This window comes from Aethalodelphis obliquidens, unplaced genomic scaffold, assembly GCF_003676395.1.
Source record: "Aethalodelphis obliquidens isolate GAN/ISIS:26980383/991018 unplaced genomic scaffold, ASM367639v1 scaffold1, whole genome shotgun sequence".
Classification (NCBI taxonomy): domain Eukaryota; kingdom Metazoa; phylum Chordata; class Mammalia; order Artiodactyla; family Delphinidae; genus Aethalodelphis; species Aethalodelphis obliquidens.
Window position 1 is genome coordinate 18,541,309 of NW_020837945.1, and position 20,107 is coordinate 18,561,415.

The 20,107-nt window shown below is 38.4% G+C and overlaps 1 protein-coding gene across 6 annotated transcripts in view; it reads left to right on the plus strand.

Moving 5' to 3' along the window:
- APP (amyloid beta precursor protein) overlaps positions 1 to 20,107 on the plus strand; it is a 275,370-nt gene that overhangs the window by 40,604 nt on the left and 214,659 nt on the right. For all 6 annotated transcript variants that reach the window (XM_027101867.1, XM_027101878.1, XM_027101888.1 and 3 more), the window contains exon 2: positions 17,108 to 17,275. In XM_027101867.1, coding sequence (XP_026957668.1) covers positions 17,108 to 17,275 — 168 coding nt within the window. The remainder of the gene's footprint in view (positions 1 to 17,107; positions 17,276 to 20,107) is intronic.

Consider the following 20,107-nt stretch of genomic DNA (forward strand, 5'->3'; position numbering starts at 1 on the left):
CTTCTCCACCTCCACTTCCATCTTCTGTCCTCACCACTGGGGCTCTACTTCTTTTGCTTAAACTCATGCTGTGGTCTTGACTATGCCCATCTCCCTTTTCCCTACACCCCAGGGCCAATTCTCCATTATGCATAGTAGACACAGTGCCTTGGGTGAAAATGTTTCAATGTTAATTTCTTTTAAAATCAGGATAGAAATAGCTATAATAATGAATATATACTAATGAATCCAGCCTGAATTACACTCATCTTTATACCATCACAGCCCCAAAGTGTAACTTTTAATGATTTTTGTTAGAGATGAAGGGGGCCCAGTAAAGGTATCAGGAGTCACATATCCCCCTCGTACTTGTACGTGGCAGTTGCTCCCTGTGGCTTTGGATATTTCTTACAAATTCAAGGTTGTTCACACCCAACACTGTCCTACCTTTCACATCTCCTCTCCCCACACTCATCCTATGTAGATTTTCTGCTCCCGTCTTTGGTTCTGCCTATTCTACGCAAACTCCATTCTCCTCCTTCTCCAAATCAAACCAGTCAATGCTTTATCATATCAGCGACTTTTATGAGCGAGTGGGGCCTCCTCGTTTTCATCTCCACCATTGTATGTCCATTGAAATCAGGGGTGTTTGGGTCACCCCTCCATCCCCAGCCTTGAACGTGTTTGGTTCCAGGGAAATGTTTATCTTAATATACGGCATCAAGTCAGAACTTTCCTGAAACTTAACCCAGGAACCCAACAACTCTGGGACCTTGTCTATTTGAAGTGGGAAGGGCAAGTGTTTGATAATCAAAAGCATATGCTATTTGGCCTAGCTGTTCAACAAATAGTTTCTGTCTCTTCCCTGTAGTATTTTCAGGTGTATGTTTTTTCACACGAACCTTCCCTTTAGGTGTTGAGTTACACTGAAATCTCTGAGAATCAGTTCAGTGCCGCTGAGGGCTTTAGCTGCAGGACTTTTTAAAATGGTTGATTGGATGCTTTATTAAAGGAGTCTGGCTGCTCACACAATTCGTGAAATTCTTGGAGTTTAGTGAGGTAATCTGATGTTTTTAATTTTTAATTTATTTTATTTTATTATTATTTTTATTTTTGGCTGCGTTGGGTGTTCGTTGCTGCGCCTGGGCTTTTCTCTGGTTGCGGCGAGCGGGGACTACTCTTCGTTGCGGTGCATGGGCTTCTCATTGCGATGGCTTCTCTTGTTGTGGAGCACGGGCTCTAGGCGCACGGGCTTCAGTAGTTGTGGCTCGCAGGCTCTAGAGCGCAGGCTCAGTAGTTGTGGCACATGGGCTTAGTTGCTCCGCGGCATGTGGGATCTTCCCGGACCAGGGCTCGAACCCGTTACCCCTGCATTGGCAGGCGGATTCTTAATCACTGAACCACCAGGGAAGCCCTCTGATTTTTTTTTTTTTTAAACCTGCCTGAATTGCAAACTGATGCTTTTCTCAGGAATGTGTTCTCAAAGAGTCAGGAAATTAACTCTGAAGCTTTGGAGCCACCTTGCTTTTTGTGCCCTCTTGTTTTTTGTTCTTGTTTTTCTAAGAGGAGCCTGAGGGTCTCCAACAAGTTGAACTGTAGCTGGCATTTGGGAGTTGGTAAAGGCAGGGGGGTGTGGGTGCTGCAGTTTTCCCTTCTCCACAAGAGGAAATCACTCTCCTGGTGCCACAAAAAAAGAAAATCTCACAAGTATCTAAGTGGAATTATTGTTCCACGCCTTCGTCAATAATTACATTTTCTACATTCGACTTTATTATTGTTTTTATTTTCATGCCAGGCATTCCTTAATGCTTTCCATAAATATTTATTGAGTGCCTGTATGTGGGAGAGAGAGAGACAGAGGGGGGAGGGCAAGTAGTAAAGAGCAAGGCAGGTCTCACGTAGACAGTGAAGTAATCCTCATCTTGTTTGAACTTATGTAAAAAAAAAAAAAAAGAAAAAAAAGGACTAGGCTGCTTGTTCCACCTACTTGAAGCGTTTAGACATTATCTTTACTCCAACAGAGAAAACTCAGATGAATACTTACGGGTAGTACCATCAACTGCATCCTCATAGGAGCAGCACCTCACAATATTATCATTGCTGCTTTCCGATTGCCTCCGTGTAGATCATATCTGGGCTCCCAAACAGCCCTCTGGGTTCTGTCCTCACTTAGAGATAAAGAAACTAAGACTCAGATGTTGTGTCACTGCAACTGACATTAGAAGTAAGACTCCAATGTTTCTGGCTCCTGGTCTTCTATTGTTTCTGCAACATTTTTTTTTATGTAGCTGAGAAAATAGAAATCAAGTCTTCACCGCTACCTTTCTTCTGAATTATTTTCTCCTCGTGTTGTAGCTCCTAATAGTCTTTATTCTGATAGAAAAGGCAATTTGAATAAATCTTATTGTGAGTCTTAGGGCTTTAGATATGGAAAGCTTCTTTGAGAAGTGCCTTGGTGCCTTACTTAAGAGGGATAATCTATCCGTGCTTATCAAGCAAACAGCCTGAAACTTGAACCTTGAGCGTTCTTTAATGTTATAACCCGGGAGGAAGAGAAATAATCTTGGTTTACCCTACAAGTGATAAGTTAACAGAAAACACTTGGAACAATGAGCAGGAATGCTGTTTGAAAGTTATCGTAGATTTTTCACATAAACTTAACCTTCTGTCTGATTTCTATTGTGTTTGCAAAGCAGTTTTCTCCTATACCAAAAAGTTCCAGTAGCAAAAACATGGAAAAGGTAGATAAGTAAATATTACTCAACTTTGAAAGGACATAAAGGATAGAATGTAAATATCCTTTCTGCTTATCAGAAATAAGATAATGTTCTCTTCCTGAAATCATTCTATCAGTATTCTAAAAACGAAAGTTAAAGGTCTAAGACCAGGAATTCTTTGATGCACCTTACAGATATTTGAACCCTTAGCCCATATAATGCATTTATTTATACCGTCTTGTTCCAGCAGGGTGTAGGTGGCTTCCTCCTCTCTATACATAAATTGTGAAAGTGTGTGCATATGTGCGTATGTTTGAAGAAGTGAGAAGAGAAGTAAATGGTAAATATCTGAATCCCTCTGTCTCAGTTAGCTTTCACAAGTAAATTGTTTTATTTCCTCTTCATTCTCTTCCTGCTCACCTGATCGCCTCCAGTATGACTTGCTTTAAGGACTTTTCAGGGTACCGATGAACTTATTTGCATAGCAGAAATAGAGACACAGATGTAGAAAACAAACGTATGGATACCAAGGGGGGAATTGGGGGTTGAATTGGGAGATTGGAATTGACATATATACACTACTATGTATAAAATAGATAACTAATGAGAACCTGCTGTATAGCACAGGGAACTCTACTCAATGCTCTGCGGTGACCTAAATGGGAAGGAAATCTAAAAAAGAGGGGATATATAACGGATTCAGTCTGCTGTACAGCAGAAAGTAACACAGCGTTGTAAAGCAACTATACTCCAATAAAAATCTAAATAAATAAATTTTAAAAAATTGAAGACTTTTCAGAAACCTTTTCATGAAAGCTGTTGATTATCATTCTTCCACTTAGGATCTTCCTCATGCTGTTAATTGAAAACCATGTACTGATGTCAAGGACTTGTTGGTACCATCTTATAAAACACAAGCCCTTGTTTGTGTTGGGCCCATGCTAAAACCTACAAGTACCTTAAATTTGGCATATAACAGCATGCTAGCCATCTCTCAACTGCTCCGCCCCAGGCTAGTAGGAAATCTGTCGGAAATGACTTCCTAGAGGGTTTAACGGGGCTCTGAGGTTCATGTGAGCACCCCTCATCCCCCGAGAGCTGCTCTTGAGATTTTAATATACATTGAAGGACAGCATTATATCTTAATTTACCTGGATAATGAGCATCTTTGTAGGGGTCTTCAACCTTAGGAGTAATTTCATGGCATTTTAGTATTAGAAATTATAAAGATATTAAGGGATATGGATAGTCTGGAATGTACTGGGTCCAGATATGGTTACTGCCTGCCTCATTGAAGCCTAAGACCAGGAATTCCATTAGCCACCTCTCCTCATTTTAGTCTCTCCACCTATGTCGGTTTCACAGTGGCCTGAAGCCTGAAACATAGTTGAGGCTGTAAAGGAAAATAGGGGTGAATTTTTGGGCTGCCAGAGTAAAGAAGTATGCTGTTTTTTCCCTTTGTCCAAGTAGTATGGGTAACTCTAAGATAAGGATGTATGAGTTTGGCCCTACCGTACATGTTCTAATTAAATGATCTGGCTCCATTTATAAATCCACTTCTTCTGGAAGCTTGTTTTCCATTTATTTCCCTCCTGCCACTTGTTCAAACACTGTTGTCTTCTTCTCTCCATCCCGTGATCCCTTGGGGCTCTGTTTCTTCTATGCTATATACATCACGAATAGGTCAATATTGTAGTGAGTAAGTGAAAGAAATAAAGAGAAGGAAAAAAAGAACTAAAAAACTGTAAAATTTGCACTTATTTGTACCTTAAGCATAAGCTTTATGCTTTAGAAAATCCATTGTAGTGCTATAGATAAAGTGCTGTTGATAAAGTAAAGGTCCATTTGAGAGCTGTGTCATTAGATTGTGAAGAATATGATACTGCATAAAAGATAAAGGCTAAGTGCACCTGCCAGGTGATGAGTGAGGTACTGCAATTATGTCAACATCCAATATCTCATATTAAGAAGTGAGGGAGGGGGCACTTCCCTGGTGGTCCAGTGGTTAAGACTCCTTGCTCCCAATGAAAGGGGCCCAGATTTGATCCCTGGTCAGGGAACTAGATCCCATATGCATGTGGCAACTAAGAGTTGCATGCCACAACTAAGGAGCCCATGAGCCACAACTAAGAGTCCATATGCCTCAACTAAAAGATTCTGCATACTGCAACTAAGACCCGGAGCAGCCAAATAAATAAATATTACAAAAAAAAAGAAGTAAGGGGAATCACCCCAGGAATAGTCCTAACAATTTAGCTTGCAAATTATGTGGTGATAGTATATTCCAAGGCAATAAAATAAATTATATCTAGAGCTCATAACTATTCCACTTACTTGGCTGTGTCTAAGCACTAAGCTCAGGTGACATTGAAACTTTAACTTTGGGACTTGTTTGGTGCCACCTGGGTGAAATCTGGTATGATCTCAATGTGAGGTATCAAATGACAGAAGTACTCGATCCCACATTCCAGAACTACATGTGTCCCCATTTCTCACCCCACCCTCTTCTCTGCACACACATCTACCTCTCAGAGAGAGCTGGGCCTGGGCTATGTGTGGCAAGAACCCACTGCTTGTGTTCCATGGATTTCAACAAGCGCATACTGGTTGGTGGAGTGTGATCTTAGTGGCTTGAGTATTTGGTGATGAAATTTGCATGTCCTTTGCTGGAAGAAGTGTAATTAGAATAAGATGTATTCACACAGCCACATGTAAAATGTGAGCAGGAGCGTGGTCTATTTAGTAGCATTACACTGTTTTTATTAAAGTATTTCCTTTTAAAAACATATTGAGTGACAGATATACAGAACAAACTAGTGGTTCCCATTGGGGAGAGCAAAGGGGGGAGGGGCAATCTAGGGGTAGGGGACTAAGAGATACAAACTATTATGTATAAAATAATCTACAAGGACATATTGTACAACATGGGGAATATAGCCAGTATTTTACAATAACTATAAATGGAGTATAACCTTTAAAAATTGTGAATCGCTGTATTGTACACCTGCAATTTATATAATATTGTATAATACAGCAACTATACTTCAATTTAAAAAAACAGAGTGAAAACAGAATACATTTAATTTTTTAAAACCGACGCACTTAAGCAAATTGTTTATCACTTACAGAGGTATAGAGAAAAAGAAAGAAAAATTAAGAAGCCCACAAAATCAGTCAAATTTAAAGATAGCAGTTGATTGCTATCTTCTTAAAAGCTTCAGTGCATGTGTTTGGAGCACCATCTTATTTCCCCCCAACTCAGACCTTCATTTCCAGTTCTAGGAAGTAAACCCAAGAGAGTATGGCTCACCATGCCCTAGCTGAGCCATTTTCTTATCTGATCCCTACCTCATTGAATACATGAAATAGCAAATATTTGTTAGATTTCTGAATATCAATGTGCTGGTTTGTGCTAGTTGAACTAATTGAAGTCCGTACTTTCCAATAAAAAAGGCTGAGAGGAAGTGATAAATGTGCAATGAGATTAATGAAAGACAAATGGGTAATATGTTGACATAAATGTAATTTATTGTTGTGTTGTAAATTTTGTGCTGCCTTATGTCTGACAGTCCAGTAGAAATATAATGCAAGCCCCATATATCATTAAAATGTTTCTAAGAGCCTCATTTTAAAATGTAAAAAGAAAATTAGTTGTAATAATATATTTTATTTAACCCAATTATCATTTCAGTTTATAAAATTATTAATGAGGTATTTTATAATGTATCTTTCATACTAAGTCATCAAAATCTCAACTGGAGATTTTTCACTGGAAAAATTTGATAGAGTGTATAAAATTTACGGTCAGAAAGTAGATTTGCTTACCCAAGTTGTTATCAACGTGCTTTAAAGTTTTTCATTAATAAGGTTGAGTAATCGTTTTTTTAATTTAAATTTACATTAATTACAGTGAACTCAAGCGAACAATTCAGTTCCTCAGTTGAACTAGCTAGTGCTAACCCTCGTTGGACAGTACAAGTTCAGGGTGCATGGCAGTATAGTCAGCCCTGGGTATCCAGGTTTGGCCTCCAAGGAATGCGTGCTGTGTACCACTTCGTTTTGCTTAAGGTACTTGAGCATCTGGGGATTTTGGTAGGGAGGCACGGAGGGCGGGGGCTGGGAGGGAGGACCTGGAGCAAATCCCCTCTGGGTACTGAGGGACTGTATAACCTTTTTTTTGAGAACCAAGTAATAAGACCCATAGCCTAACAATAGAAAAAGTAGAAAAGCAGATTTTCTGGGAGACCAGTGCCTCAATAAGCTGGGTGGGGATGACATCCAGGTTCTGAGAGGAGAACCCAGCTGTGAGGGTTTCACACAAAATATGATTTGAGCAAAAGATCCTACTGCTTAAAAACGTTTGGAAACTGTTAACCTCATCTACGTCCCAACCCAGTTGAGCAGGTGACCCCTTCTGAAACCCTGAGGGCTGGTTATCCATCCATTTAAGTGCCTCCTTGATGAGGCTTTTCCTTCCCAACAACTGTTCCTCACTGGTTTCCTGTTTATAGCTTCTTCCTTGTGAATTTCCTTCTAATGTCTTCTTCCCCCCTTATTCTTTCCTATGTTCCTTAGAGTCTTCCGATAAAATTGTGTTTGCCTCCGAGGTAACGTTTCTTTAATTTTTTAACGTTTATCTAAAAATGTGAGTACATCATTCTAGATGTGATTTAACACAGCAAGATTTCCCATGATATTTAGGGCCCTGTATTTGTAAAGCATGAGACTGCATTAGCTTTTTTTTTTTCTTTTCTTTTCTTTTCATCTCTTAAAACCTTTGGAACTTTTTCTTATGAAACAGCTACACAGCTATGCCTTTCCTGTCCTGTACTACTTCAAAGAATTATTTCAAGCAAAATATAGGATCTTGTGTACACTTTAAAAATTCAACTTGAATTTTTACCTTCTGAAATAATCTTGAGCCCTGATTCTATCACTTAGTACTTTACTTATTCCTGGCAAATACGTGCCTGTATTAGTTTCTCTTGCTATAAATAATGCTGCAAAGCCACAACCCACCCCAAAATTTAGTGGCTTAAAATAATAATCATTTTTATAGCTCACAGGCCTATGGGTCAGCTGATCTTGGCTAAGCTTGGCCAAATTTGATAGAAAACAGTAAAACTTAAGAAACTGAATATGTATAAATTGTCTCATATCTAAAGTGGAGAGGAGTAATAGAATTTGATTTTTCTGTGTTGCATTATGTGCTGAATAATAGCTTATCTGCCCTAGCTGTCAGAACTAATGGAAATCATACTGGAAAATAGTTCAGTTGTTACCATCAAACTTCTTTACAGAGAATGCCATTCAAACCAGCATCCCTGAGGACCCCAATTTCCACATCCTTCAGCTTGTTAGCAATATGACTTAAGTGCAGTAACTCTACAGTGAGATTTTTAGCAAAGCACCGTCATTTGAAATTTGCTCTAATTGCTCTCTCCCTGTAAACTCTGTGTGTGTATGTGTTTATTACTATTAACACCACCACTACATATTACACAGGTGGCCATATATAGTAGGTATATATACAGGGATATGCATATATAGGTATATGTTCATTGTTGAGAAATTAGAGATCAAATAAGGTAAGCCTTGAAGAACATGCGTTCACAATTTGGAATGTTGGAGATTCTGGACCCCTACTTTGGTAATTCAATTTGCTGTTTCTGATTTAAGGAAAGAACTAATTTAGGAGAAAGTTTTTTGTTTTCATTTCTGGGGAGGTTTCTTAAAGAGGAAGCTACCAAATGTAACTAGATGTTAACATCTAGGGATTTAAATTTAAGACGTGCAGATTAAACATTTTTTAAACTGGATTTGCTTCCCCTTTACTTGGTCTAAAACTAATTTTTTAAGAACCAGTAACAAAGAACCGCAAAATACTACTATCATCAGGGGGAAAAGTTATTTGAAAATAATATTCAAGAATTGAAAATAAAAAAGCTTGAGAAGGAGTAGCAGGAATGCCACCTGGCTTAGTATGAAAAAAAGTAAGCATGGGTTTTGGAGTAAACAGCCTTGATTAGACTCTTCCGCAGGTTTTGAGCCTCTCTGATTTTCTAAGTAGATGTGGAAGTGAATTATCTAGGTTCTTCTGAGTCAAAGGAGATAATGAAGGGAAAGGCCTAAGTAGATGCTTCAGTCTTTGCCCTTAACTCTTTTCCGATCTCCATGTTCACATGATCAAGCCTGATGAGATATAACAATATTGAGAGAGTCAAAATAGTATAAAGATCATGATACTGTATGTTTTTTTATGTGAAACATGCCAGTAAAAGTACAAGACAGAATTAAAGAGATAAACATCAAAATGATGTTGAAAAGAATTTGTTACCAATGTCAGAGCACAATAAACACAATTATACGTGGTCTAGTGTATATGTGATGTATATGTGTATATGCATGCAGTTAGAATATAGAACATTTACTGTTTAGGACTAAATGGGCATTAATTGGATCAAAAACGATAGGCAAAGAGTTTGTCATACATGAGGCTCTGTTTTTTTTTAATTCCAGTATTATATCTGTTCTAGGCAGTGGGTATCACTTTTTCTCGGGCCTACCTAAATTCATGCTTTCGAAATTGGTAATTAATTCCACGATTGTTGAATAACAAAGGTTTCTATTGGGAGAACTGATTTTCTACTGTGCACCAGCAGCAAGAATTTATTTACAGGCCTTTGTTATGAATGGGAAGAAATTTGGGGTCAACTTTAGAATATCTATCCTTTAAGCAGAAAAATAGCTTCATACTGTCAAATGGCGAAACTAAAACAATTTAATAATGAGTTTGTTGTCCTTTATTCAAAGGAAGACAATCCATGGATTGGGGGAATACAGCGCCTCATAAGCAGTAGATCACTGTTCTAATGGGATTTGGGACAAGAGCGCGTTTATAGAGCTTTAGAAGGGTCAACACTGAAATGGCATGATTGTCTAGAAGGTCGGGAAGGGAATTTCCTTATAAGGCTAGCAGGTCCTATTTTTAGGGTAAATCAAGCTAGCTTAAGCTGAGTTGGAGGATTGTGATTGGTTTGTTAGGATTTCTTGACAGGTGTTTACCTTACGTACAGGCTGGTATAGGTTTAGATTTGTGATGTGGACCACACCACTGGGATGGCCTTCATTTTGGGAGTCCCAGTATAAGAATTAGCTTTATCAATATTAACAGAGGCCATGGATCCATCAAGGAGCTCTAACTTGTCATTTGAAGCCAGGTCAACAGTGTCCCCAAAAGAATGTCAAATTTCAAGGAGTGAAATATGTGGGTTAATTCTCTGAAAGGAATGTTTACTCTCTTCACTCACTTTTTTTTTTTTTCAATTTATTTGCTTACTTTTGGCTGTGTTGGATCTTTGTTGCAGTGCACGGGCTTCTCATTGCGGTGGCTTCTCTTTGTTGCGGAGCACAGGCTCTAGGCACGCGGGCTTTAGTAGTTGTGGCATGCGGGCTCAGTAGTTGTGGCTCATGGGCTCTATAGCACAGGCTCAGTAGTTGTAGCGCATCGGCCTAGTTGCTCCACGGCATGTGGGATCTTCCCGGACCAGGGCTCGAACCTGTGACCCCTGCATTGACAGGTGGATTCTTAACCACTGCGCCACCAGGAAATTCCCATCTTTTGTCACGCACTTTTGTGGCACATCATTTTTAGCCTGAAACTCGAGCTCTGAAATAATTGTGCAGCACCTAATGGATGTGAGGAACATGGCCGCCTCTCCACACAGGGAAATTGAAGCTGTGTACAGTTTCGGTAATCACATTTCAGTTTTCTGTATGCTTTGATTAACTCCTGCATTCTTTCTCACCACAAATACGTGCACACACGCACAGGGGCAAAACCTTGGAAAATTACAATTTTCCATTTTAATTTGAGAGTCAGCCTGGTCGCATCAACAAAACCTTGATGGTGTAGGTCCAACACCCAGCTCTGCCTCTTCATAATTCTGTGGCCTTGGACAAATCCTTCAGAGCCTTTTCCTTCTGCTTAGAGTTGGGATGGATGATTTTACAGATCCTTTCAGTTCTGTGATTCTGATTTTAATTTCAGTTCTCCTCTGTTAGAGATAAAATGGGCAATTTCAGGTGTTCTGGTTCTGCTTAAGTTTTGTTTTGTTTTGTTTTTTGGCATTTAAAGGAAAGCCCTACAGATAGTCTTTTCCTTTTGAGAATGAAAATTTGTTTATGTTAAGGATTAAGTGAGGTACTTTATTTGGCCTTGAAAGGGGTTCACACTCAAATCTTCTTGATTGTGATTCTACAGAATAATTACATTGAAAATGGAATATTGGAATGTTTTCAAAGCATTTTCGTGGGGTATAATTATATTATGCCCAGGCTAAGGGGAAATTATTTTTGTGAGGAAACCAGAGCTGGAATAGAAATAGCATTGCTGTGTGCTTTTTAAAAGATACTCACTATATGAGAATCTGACCCTGAGGAAACTGTGAACTGATTAAATAGTACCAAATAAGTGACTATATGAGGCCAGCTATTCAGACCAGGGAGAAGTTCGTTTAAATGCAGAAACAAGATGGTTTTCATTAGCCACAAACCTTAAAGTTACATAAATCCACGGATGCACTGAGCTATGGATCCGTGCCTTCTCCTTGCCAAGCAAGACTTTTCAGCCAGTGAAACAGAGAGTTCCTTGTTCCCTTTTCCTTTTAGTTGGGACTGTGTGGGGAGGAATGTTGCCAAGCCAGCTCTATAAGGAATTTTGATCTCCTTGATGATAATAAAGAGAAACTTTTTGGGGAAAGGGAACACCCAGTTTGAAAGACAGCAGGAGAACTTGTTTGAGAAGCTGCTTTTGCGCTTGTAAATTGCATTGATTCTAGGTGTAGGTTCGGGGTCACCTCTGCAGATTGGCCCAGATTAGGTATATATGTATATTTGTTTATTTTAATTTCCCCTTAAGCTTTTGGAAAGCCGTTTTCTAGCTAACTTGCTTTTGGAAAGTCCATTTTCACTTGAGTAGCTTGTCTATATAGTATGAGCCTTAAATATTCTTCTGGCCGCAAATGGTTGTTTTTAAAAGATTGACAGCATTTTTAGGTGTAGTGTTTGAGTCTCTGTAGTTCAGAGCATGCTGTAAATAGCCTGTTGTTTTTGAGGCAGTGTGTGCATGTGCCGTTGTTTCAGCCAGTTATTCTGCCCGTTGTCACTGAGCACTGTTTTCCCATGGGAAAGCATCTCTGGTCTTATGATGTCAGTGCAAAGTCATTCAGGTTACAAGAATTATCTTCATCTTCAGTCTCTCAGAAACGCAGGGACCATGAATGGCCATTTATAGCAGGGTGCCAATCGTTTAGGTGTTGTCTTGGAGTTCTGCCAAGTAACCTTAAGTTACCTTAGATAATGTTAAGATGAAAACAACATTAAAATGTAATAGTTATTTAAGTGGTTATATTTCCCATCCACTAAAGCTTTTGTATTTCTTTTTATTAAGAGAAATGTTTTTTGTAAAGTTAGGAATCATTATCTTTAGGATAACTTTGACAGGGTATGCATTTTCACTGGCTATAAATAACTTACTCTAGGACTGAAAGATTTAAGTTTTAAGAGCATCCATTTTAACACGTCCTGAATAGGACCTTGTGTATGATGTATTAGGCCACTTTTTGAGGCTTCATTCAGAAAAAAGGGATTTGAGTAAACCTGTTGGGCCCTTGGAAGGCTAAGTATTATCTTCCATGTGACCACCTTGGCTGGTGATGGTTTCCTTCTGGATGAATGCCAGGGAGTGGGCTGCTCCCAGCAGCTAGGCTTTGTTTCTTAAATGGGTTATTTGATTCCAGTAAGGATCCTGGGTTGTTTGTCTTGTTTTAATTAACTGAGCCAGGGATATGTTTCTTAAAACCTGAAATTCTTTGCAGGTGGGCTTCATTAAGAATAGAAAAGCTTCTGGTTCAATCTGTTATCTCCCAGCGCCTTACTCTGATCTGGTGTTGGCTCGGGAAAGAATTTTTGCCCAAGAAACATGTCTTTGTGATTGAAGTATTTATTTGTGAAGGGCCTCTTGTAATGTCAAATGTAACAGATATATACGTACAGCCAGTTTTATAATTTCTAGCATAATAAGTTACCCTAAGTATTGAGGAATCAAAGTTTGAACTATTACACAGCTCCATTCTAAGAAAACGGGTCATGTTAATGATCATACTTATTTTTTTAAGTTAATATTAGATCTCATCTGGTAGAAAATCCAAAAGGAACTGAAGCATCTGTTTTCTTGTCTTAGCTCCCATTGTCAAAAGGAAGAGATCATAAGGCAATTAAAGATGTTTTCCAGTAATTTGATAGGGCCATAATCAATTCATTTGAAGGGCATGGGAGAAAGATTACCACCATTTGGTAGTTGGAACATACAAACATGCAAACAGGTGGCATCAAAATAACTGTAAAGTCAAGAAGACAGAAGGATAACAAAGTGAAGAATGGAAGAAATAGAAAGATGTTAAGAAGTCAAGCTAGGAAACAATCGAGAAACAGTTGATGTGTTTGTCAGGTAGGGTGACCAGTTGTCTCAGCTTGCTGGGGAGTCTACCAGTTTTAGCACTAAAAGTCTCACATCCTGGAAACCCCTCAGATCCAAGCAAACTGATCAGTTATCTTATTGTCAGGATAAGGACTTGCCTGACTTACTGCTTTGTCCCCAAAACTATTGGGCCAACCCAATACATCAGTGCCTAGCATGTGTTACATACTCAAACTTACTGAATGAAGAAATGTTAGCTGCTGTCGTTTATTACTGTTGCTGTTGTTATATTGGAGTTGCCTCTCAGCAGCTAGGAGGTGAAAGCGTGCAAACACCAAGACTTCTTAAAGTAGGTGAAAGAGAAGCAATGGCCTAATCTTTAGGAATGTCTTATGCTGTGGAATTGAAGGATTTTGAGTTAGTAATGGGATAATCAGGAAAATAAAGAGAGCCAGGGTAGTTGATTGCGACAGAAGCCAAGAGAAAAGACTTCCAAGGAAGAATTCATGTATGGCAAAGAAAATGAAAAGTGACAGGTATTGAAGAAAAAGGCTTTCCTTTCTCAGGAGGTTGTATGTAACCTTTGAGAAAATTGTTCGGATGGTAGGAATGTAAACCAAACTGCAAGGGTCCTGAGAAGCAGGTAAGAAGGTGGTATCAGTGAGTGTTTAAATCACCACCTGCTAGAATTTGTTGGAAGTGATGGGAAGATGACGGTTCCTCTAGAGCAGAGGCAGGCAAACTATGGCCCACTGGCCAGATCTGGCCTACCGCCTGTTTTGTAAAGAAAATTTTATTGTAAAGTAGCCACACTCATTTCACATATTGTCTGAGACTGCTTTTGCATAGCAGCAACAGAGTTGATTAGTTACAAGAGACTGCAGGGTTCACAAAACCTAAAATATTTACTCTCTGGCCTTTTACATAGAAAATGTGCTGACACCCTCCTCTAGGGGATAACAGAATGGAATGAGGTAATTTTTGTCTATTTGCTTTCTTTCAGTAGAGGAGATCAGAGCCTATTTGTGGATGTATTATGGAGCTGGAGAAAAGGAGGAACTTATTGGGTATCTACTGCTGTGTAATAGGTTACCTCAAACCCAATGGTTTAAAACAACAAACATTTACTGTCTCAGTTTCTGTGGGTTGGGAATTTGGGAGTGTCTCTCTTGAGGTTTCAGTCATGTCAGCCAGGGCTGCCATCAGATGAAGGCTGATGAGGCTGTAGGATGTTTCCCAGCTCACTTACATTGCTGTTGACAGGAGACCTTGGTTCCTCATCACATGGGCCTCTCCACAGGACTGCTTGAGTGTCTGTACAACATGGCAACTGACCTCCTCCACAGCAAGTGATCCCACAGAGCAAGGAAGAAACCCTAGTGCCCTTAATGACCATGCCTTGGAAAACACATATTTTTGCCCTATTTTATTTGTTGCTACAGACAAACCTTGATACATTATGGGATGGCCGTGACGAGAGCATGAATCCAGGGAGTAGGGACCATTAGGGGTCATCTTGGAAGCTGGCTACCATGGGGGAGAGAAATTGGTACTTCATTGTTCCTTGAGGGGAGGATATGGAATGAAGGGCCTTTGCATAGACAAGGAGATAGTAACTATGGAACACACTGTGGAGAGTCAGAGGTACAGAGAAATGTTAAGATGGTGGAGGTAGAATTTATTCAGCAAAATAAATACCAACAGTGGTAAAGGGTCATTAGTCCCTCTGTTCAGTTAGGGGTAAGGCCCCAAGATTCTAAGACTGGAAATCTTTGGGACGGGAATGAATTTGAGCAGAATAAAGTGCAATGGGGAATGCAATGGTGATTTCATTATTAGATTTTAAATTCCTTGATAATGGAATTTAAAACATGGGCAAAGCCCATATTTTATAAACAAGTACATTAATAAATTTTATATATTTATCTATATATTATAAATGTATTTTATGTCCTTCATTGCATCTGAGATAGGGCCTTATCTATAGGTATCTGATCATTATTTGACTTTTTCTCAATGTTATTATCTTACTACTTACTTCAGTAAAATGGACAAAATTTATATTCTGATTTTGAGGATCAAAGCATTGAATTTTCTCTTATTCCCTCAGGAAAACTGTGAAACTTACGTTTATGGAACATTCTGCTTAGGCTGCTTCTTTGCATCTCTTGGAGAATGAGCCTCTCAGTTTCTGGCTTGGAAATTGCAGGTGGTGGGCAAGGCCGCAAATTGGGGAGTTGAGGGGTCCTAGCTATTCTGCTGACGATCCGATACTGTGGTCTCAGCTGCTATTTGTTACATCTGGCAGCAGAGAGGTAGAATTTTACTAAACATGCCATATAAAGTAGAACTAGAAATGCAGAAAATGTTACCTGAAACATGGTTTTAGAGATTGTGCCAGGAGCTTTTGCACTCAGGTCTATGATAGGTCTCAGCTAGGTTCAGTACAAGATTATCTTTTTTAAAGGACAAAAATCCTCTTATGGATTTATGGACAAAATATATATGATGATGACTAGAACGGACAGATGTTTGATCTATTTTTACATTTCTGTGGGGGGAAGTGTCAGGAAGCTATTTCTTTAACTGAAATCTCTTGGTGTAATTTTAGTGTTGTTTTTTTTCCCTCCTGTGAACAATTTTTAGAAATGATACAAGTTATTATAGAATCACCCAGTTCTCCGCTGCATGAATGGCTTCTGCTGGAAGTTAACTCTTCTTAGCATGGATCTCACTCATTTCCTCCGAAGCTGGATTTAACAAGGGAGGGATTACTTTGCCACCGTGTCTTTTGATACCTTGGTTTCGCATAACACTTGCACTCCTGTGGATTTATTTTTCATCTTTTGCTGATTTTTTTTTCTTTTTGAGCTATTAAGTGAGGTAGTATGGATATTTCAGAACTTCCATTTTCCCTTTTAAAAATATTTATATGGGGAATTCCCTGGTGGTCCAGTGGTTAGGACTCGGCTCTTTCACTGCCTAGGGCCCGGGTTCAGTCCCTGGTCGGGGAACTAAGATCTCACAAGCTGTGCCGTGTGGCCAAAAAAATATGTATATATTTATATGAATGTAATACTGGTGGGCAGAAGGGTTTGGAAATACAAAACGGCACCCATTTCAAAGTTATTTTGGCAAAATGGTGTGTTGCCTGCAGTGGTCATAGCTAAGACCTGTTGAGAGCTTGCTACACAGTAGGTGCTCTGCTGGGCCCTGGGTGAGACTTGTCACCTCTTTGCAGCGTAGCTGAGGAGATGAGACACCAGCAACCTTACTGTACTCTTCAGAGCTGACAGAGTGATAACCAGAGAATGTTCTGGAGAAAACCGATGGAATGGCCAACACATTCATTGATGTTTGTGCTTGGTAAATTCTACAGTAATTTTTCAGTCCGAAAAGTTATGAAGTTGTCACTTGCTAATTAGTAAAGCGCCACTGATACCATGCCCTCAGCTCTGGGAGGTGACATACAGCCTTACTCACAGAGCTGGTCACCATGCAGGGACTTGGCATTGTTCTTTGTGTGAGTCACTTGGAGGTTATTATGAGAATATGGTTTCCTCCGGAGTGATTCTATTTATTTCAGAAAAACATCTGATTTTATTGTCAGGACCTTGCAGTAAGCAAAATGGATAAACTTGTCAATGAAATCTGCCATGGGGGAAATGTGTAAGCTTTTCAATGAATAAATTCTTCTCAATACTGCTAATTTCTTCATTTCAATGTTAAAAAACCAACACTGTATTATATGTGGTTGGAGATGTCTGTAGCATACATAATGCTTAACCCAAAGGAATTCATAATTGAGAATTAGGAGGAATAGAACTATTTTTGGCATTGCTCCAGGCCACGTTTCTCTTTACAGCCCTTCCCCCCAGCCTCCACCCCAGAGCTATGGATTTTTGTAACTAACCAAAACTTATTTTTTCAGGTGCCCACTGATGGCAATGCTGGCCTGCTTGCAGAACCGCAAGTCGCCATGTTCTGTGGCAAACTGAACATGCACATGAACGTGCAGAATGGCAAGTGGGAGTCAGATCCATCAGGGACCAAAACCTGCATTGGCACCAAGGAGGGCATCCTACAGTACTGCCAAGAAGTAAGTCTCCGCTGGTGGCCAGCAGTTCATGTTGGGTCACATGCATGTTTTTTAATTTAATTTCTTTTATGTTTGTATTTTATCTCTTGCAGTGAATGTCTTGGTTCCTAATGATTCACCATACCATTAATGTATTTACTTGCTTTACCCTACAGTATGCATAAATATTTTAAAAATTATGTCATATAATAACCATCAATAAGCCAACTGAAATATAATCTTGTGTGTCAGATATACTTTAATTTTTAAAAAAAAAGAGAAAAAACCCAACTGAGTAAAGTTTAAGATACCTTGGCTCTTCCTTTTATCTTTAGAGTATATCCCACTGTGGCTAATGCAAAGTATTGTGTTTAACAGTGACTAGGAATTGGGAGATTGGGGTTGGCATATACACACTACTGTATAGGGTAACTAATAAGGACCTACTGTATAGCACAGGGAACTCTACTCAGTACTCCGTAATGACCTGTATGGGAAAATAATCTAAAAAAGAGTGGATATATGTATATGTATAACTGATTCACCCTGCTGTACAGCAGAAAGTAACAGAACGTTGTAAATCAACTATACTCCAATAAAATATTAAAAAAATAAAATTAAAGTGACTAGAATTAATTTTCTCTGTTACCAATTTGATATATTTTAGTTCATTTATTTGTTTATATTTAATTTTAGTTTTTCTCTCCTTATTTTTACGACTTGAAAACCTAAAACATTTACATTGTTAAAATAGTGAAATAAGAAGTTGCACTCCGAAATCTCACTTGCCATCCATCCTCCGTTAAAAAATATTTTTATCATTCTTGATTTATCCTTCTTGAAAAAGAGAGAATTTATATTTTTCCTTCTTCTGCTTATACAAAAGGTAGCTTACAATAAGCACTGTTCTGCATTTTGCTTTTTTAATATAACTTTTAGATCCTGGAAATCACCCCCTTGCCATTAGTAGAGATCTTCAGCCTTTGTGTAATTTCTCCTAGCTTTCTTGCTATTATTGTATAGGGTTTTTTTTTTTAATTAATTCAGTTTAAAATAACTGGAGTCCAAGGCATTTTGTCCCACATTTCTAGACAGTTATATATTCCTACAATATGTGGCTTTTTGTGTTTTAAGAACATTTAAAGGAATTAGTCTTACACCTCTTGGCAAAGCAAAATTTCTTACCCTACATAAACAATGGATAACCTGGCAACATTTCCTTTGTTGTAATCTTTTATGTACAAGAAAATTTTCTTTAGCCCTGTTGGATCCAAAATGAGTGTTTAATGAAATATATATCTGTGTGTGTGTGTGTATATATATATATATATATTTTTTTTAACATATACATATATGCCCACATGTATTTTTTTTTTATTGGTAGCACTATAAGAAAAGACAATCTAAATTCTAACTCCTGTGTTTTGAGAAGCAAAGAAGCATTTGCATTATCACAATATATTGCATATCAAGTAACTTTTGTCTTGAAGGAGTATGAACTATGATGTGAAAAGATAATTCTTCATGTTTAAGTAGAAATCACTAATATTGGCATCCTCTATATTATTTTAAAAAACATTTATTATATAGGGACTGATAATAAATTCACTTTTGCCTGGATATGACATTTCTAAAATATACATTTTTGGAAATAATATTCACATTGTATTGAAGAGTTCCTCTCGTACAGTTTTGTAGATGAGTTATGAGTTGGTAAATTGGAACTCTGTGCATGCATGCTTTTAGGTTTTTGATACCATTTTACTTATCTGGATACACATGCAGATTATGCATTCTGAATGTTAAATAAATTTTTTTAAAGGCTACAACTCAAATTTCCTTAATGACGTTGACCACATAATTTTCTGTTGAATGGCTATTTTGATGTATATATCATAGTTGGCATCTAAGTTTTTCTTCAGTGTCAGTCGTGAATAATCAGATGTTTCTACATTTGTTTGATGACTCTATAAAAATTACTCTTCATGACCCTGAGAACAACCCTATTCCCACTCCACTTAGAGATCCCACTAATGCCTGGGTAACTTTGCTTCCTGTTTTAGTCTGTTGTTTGTCCCAGGGATAAGCCACAGAGTGGTTCTTCGTAGTCCCAGCCTTTGCCAGATTGTTGGTGACCATGGGGTGGAGGTAGGGGGAGGAAAGTGAGCCCTTTGGTTGTTTCTCCTTTGTCTTGAAATTCTGGTTATATCTGCCTATCTCAGTTTACCACCCACTGAGGTCTTGTACAATGATACACAACAGGCCAGAGTCTTAAGATGGATTAGACAAACATTAGGCTAGAGAAGTTAAGAAAGGGCCAGACCATCAGGGCTTGTGGACCCTTTTAATGAATGTGATCTCTATTCTGTAACACCAGGATGTGTCATGGAAGGTGTTTATTATTTTAAAAGAAAGAGAATGACTGTACATTAGCATTTCCAAAAGTCACCCTCTAATAAGAACGTACTGTATAGCACAGGGAACTCTACTCAGTACTCTGTAATGACCTATATGGGAATAGAATCTAAAGATTGATTCTATAGAATCAATCTATAGATTGATTCTATAGAATCACATATTCGATGTATATGTATCCAAAGATACATATACATATATCCACTCTAAAGAGTGGATATATGTATATGTATAACTGATTCACTATGCTGTACAGCAGAAAGTAACAGAACGTTGTAAATCAACTATATTCCAATAAGAATTAGTTTTAAATTAAAAATAAATAAACTTATCAATCACCACTTTATTGTGAATCATCATGAAGGGCTGAGTCAGAAGGCTGGTCAATATGAGCACTCTGACCCTGAAAAAAATAAACAAAAACAAAAGCCACCCTCT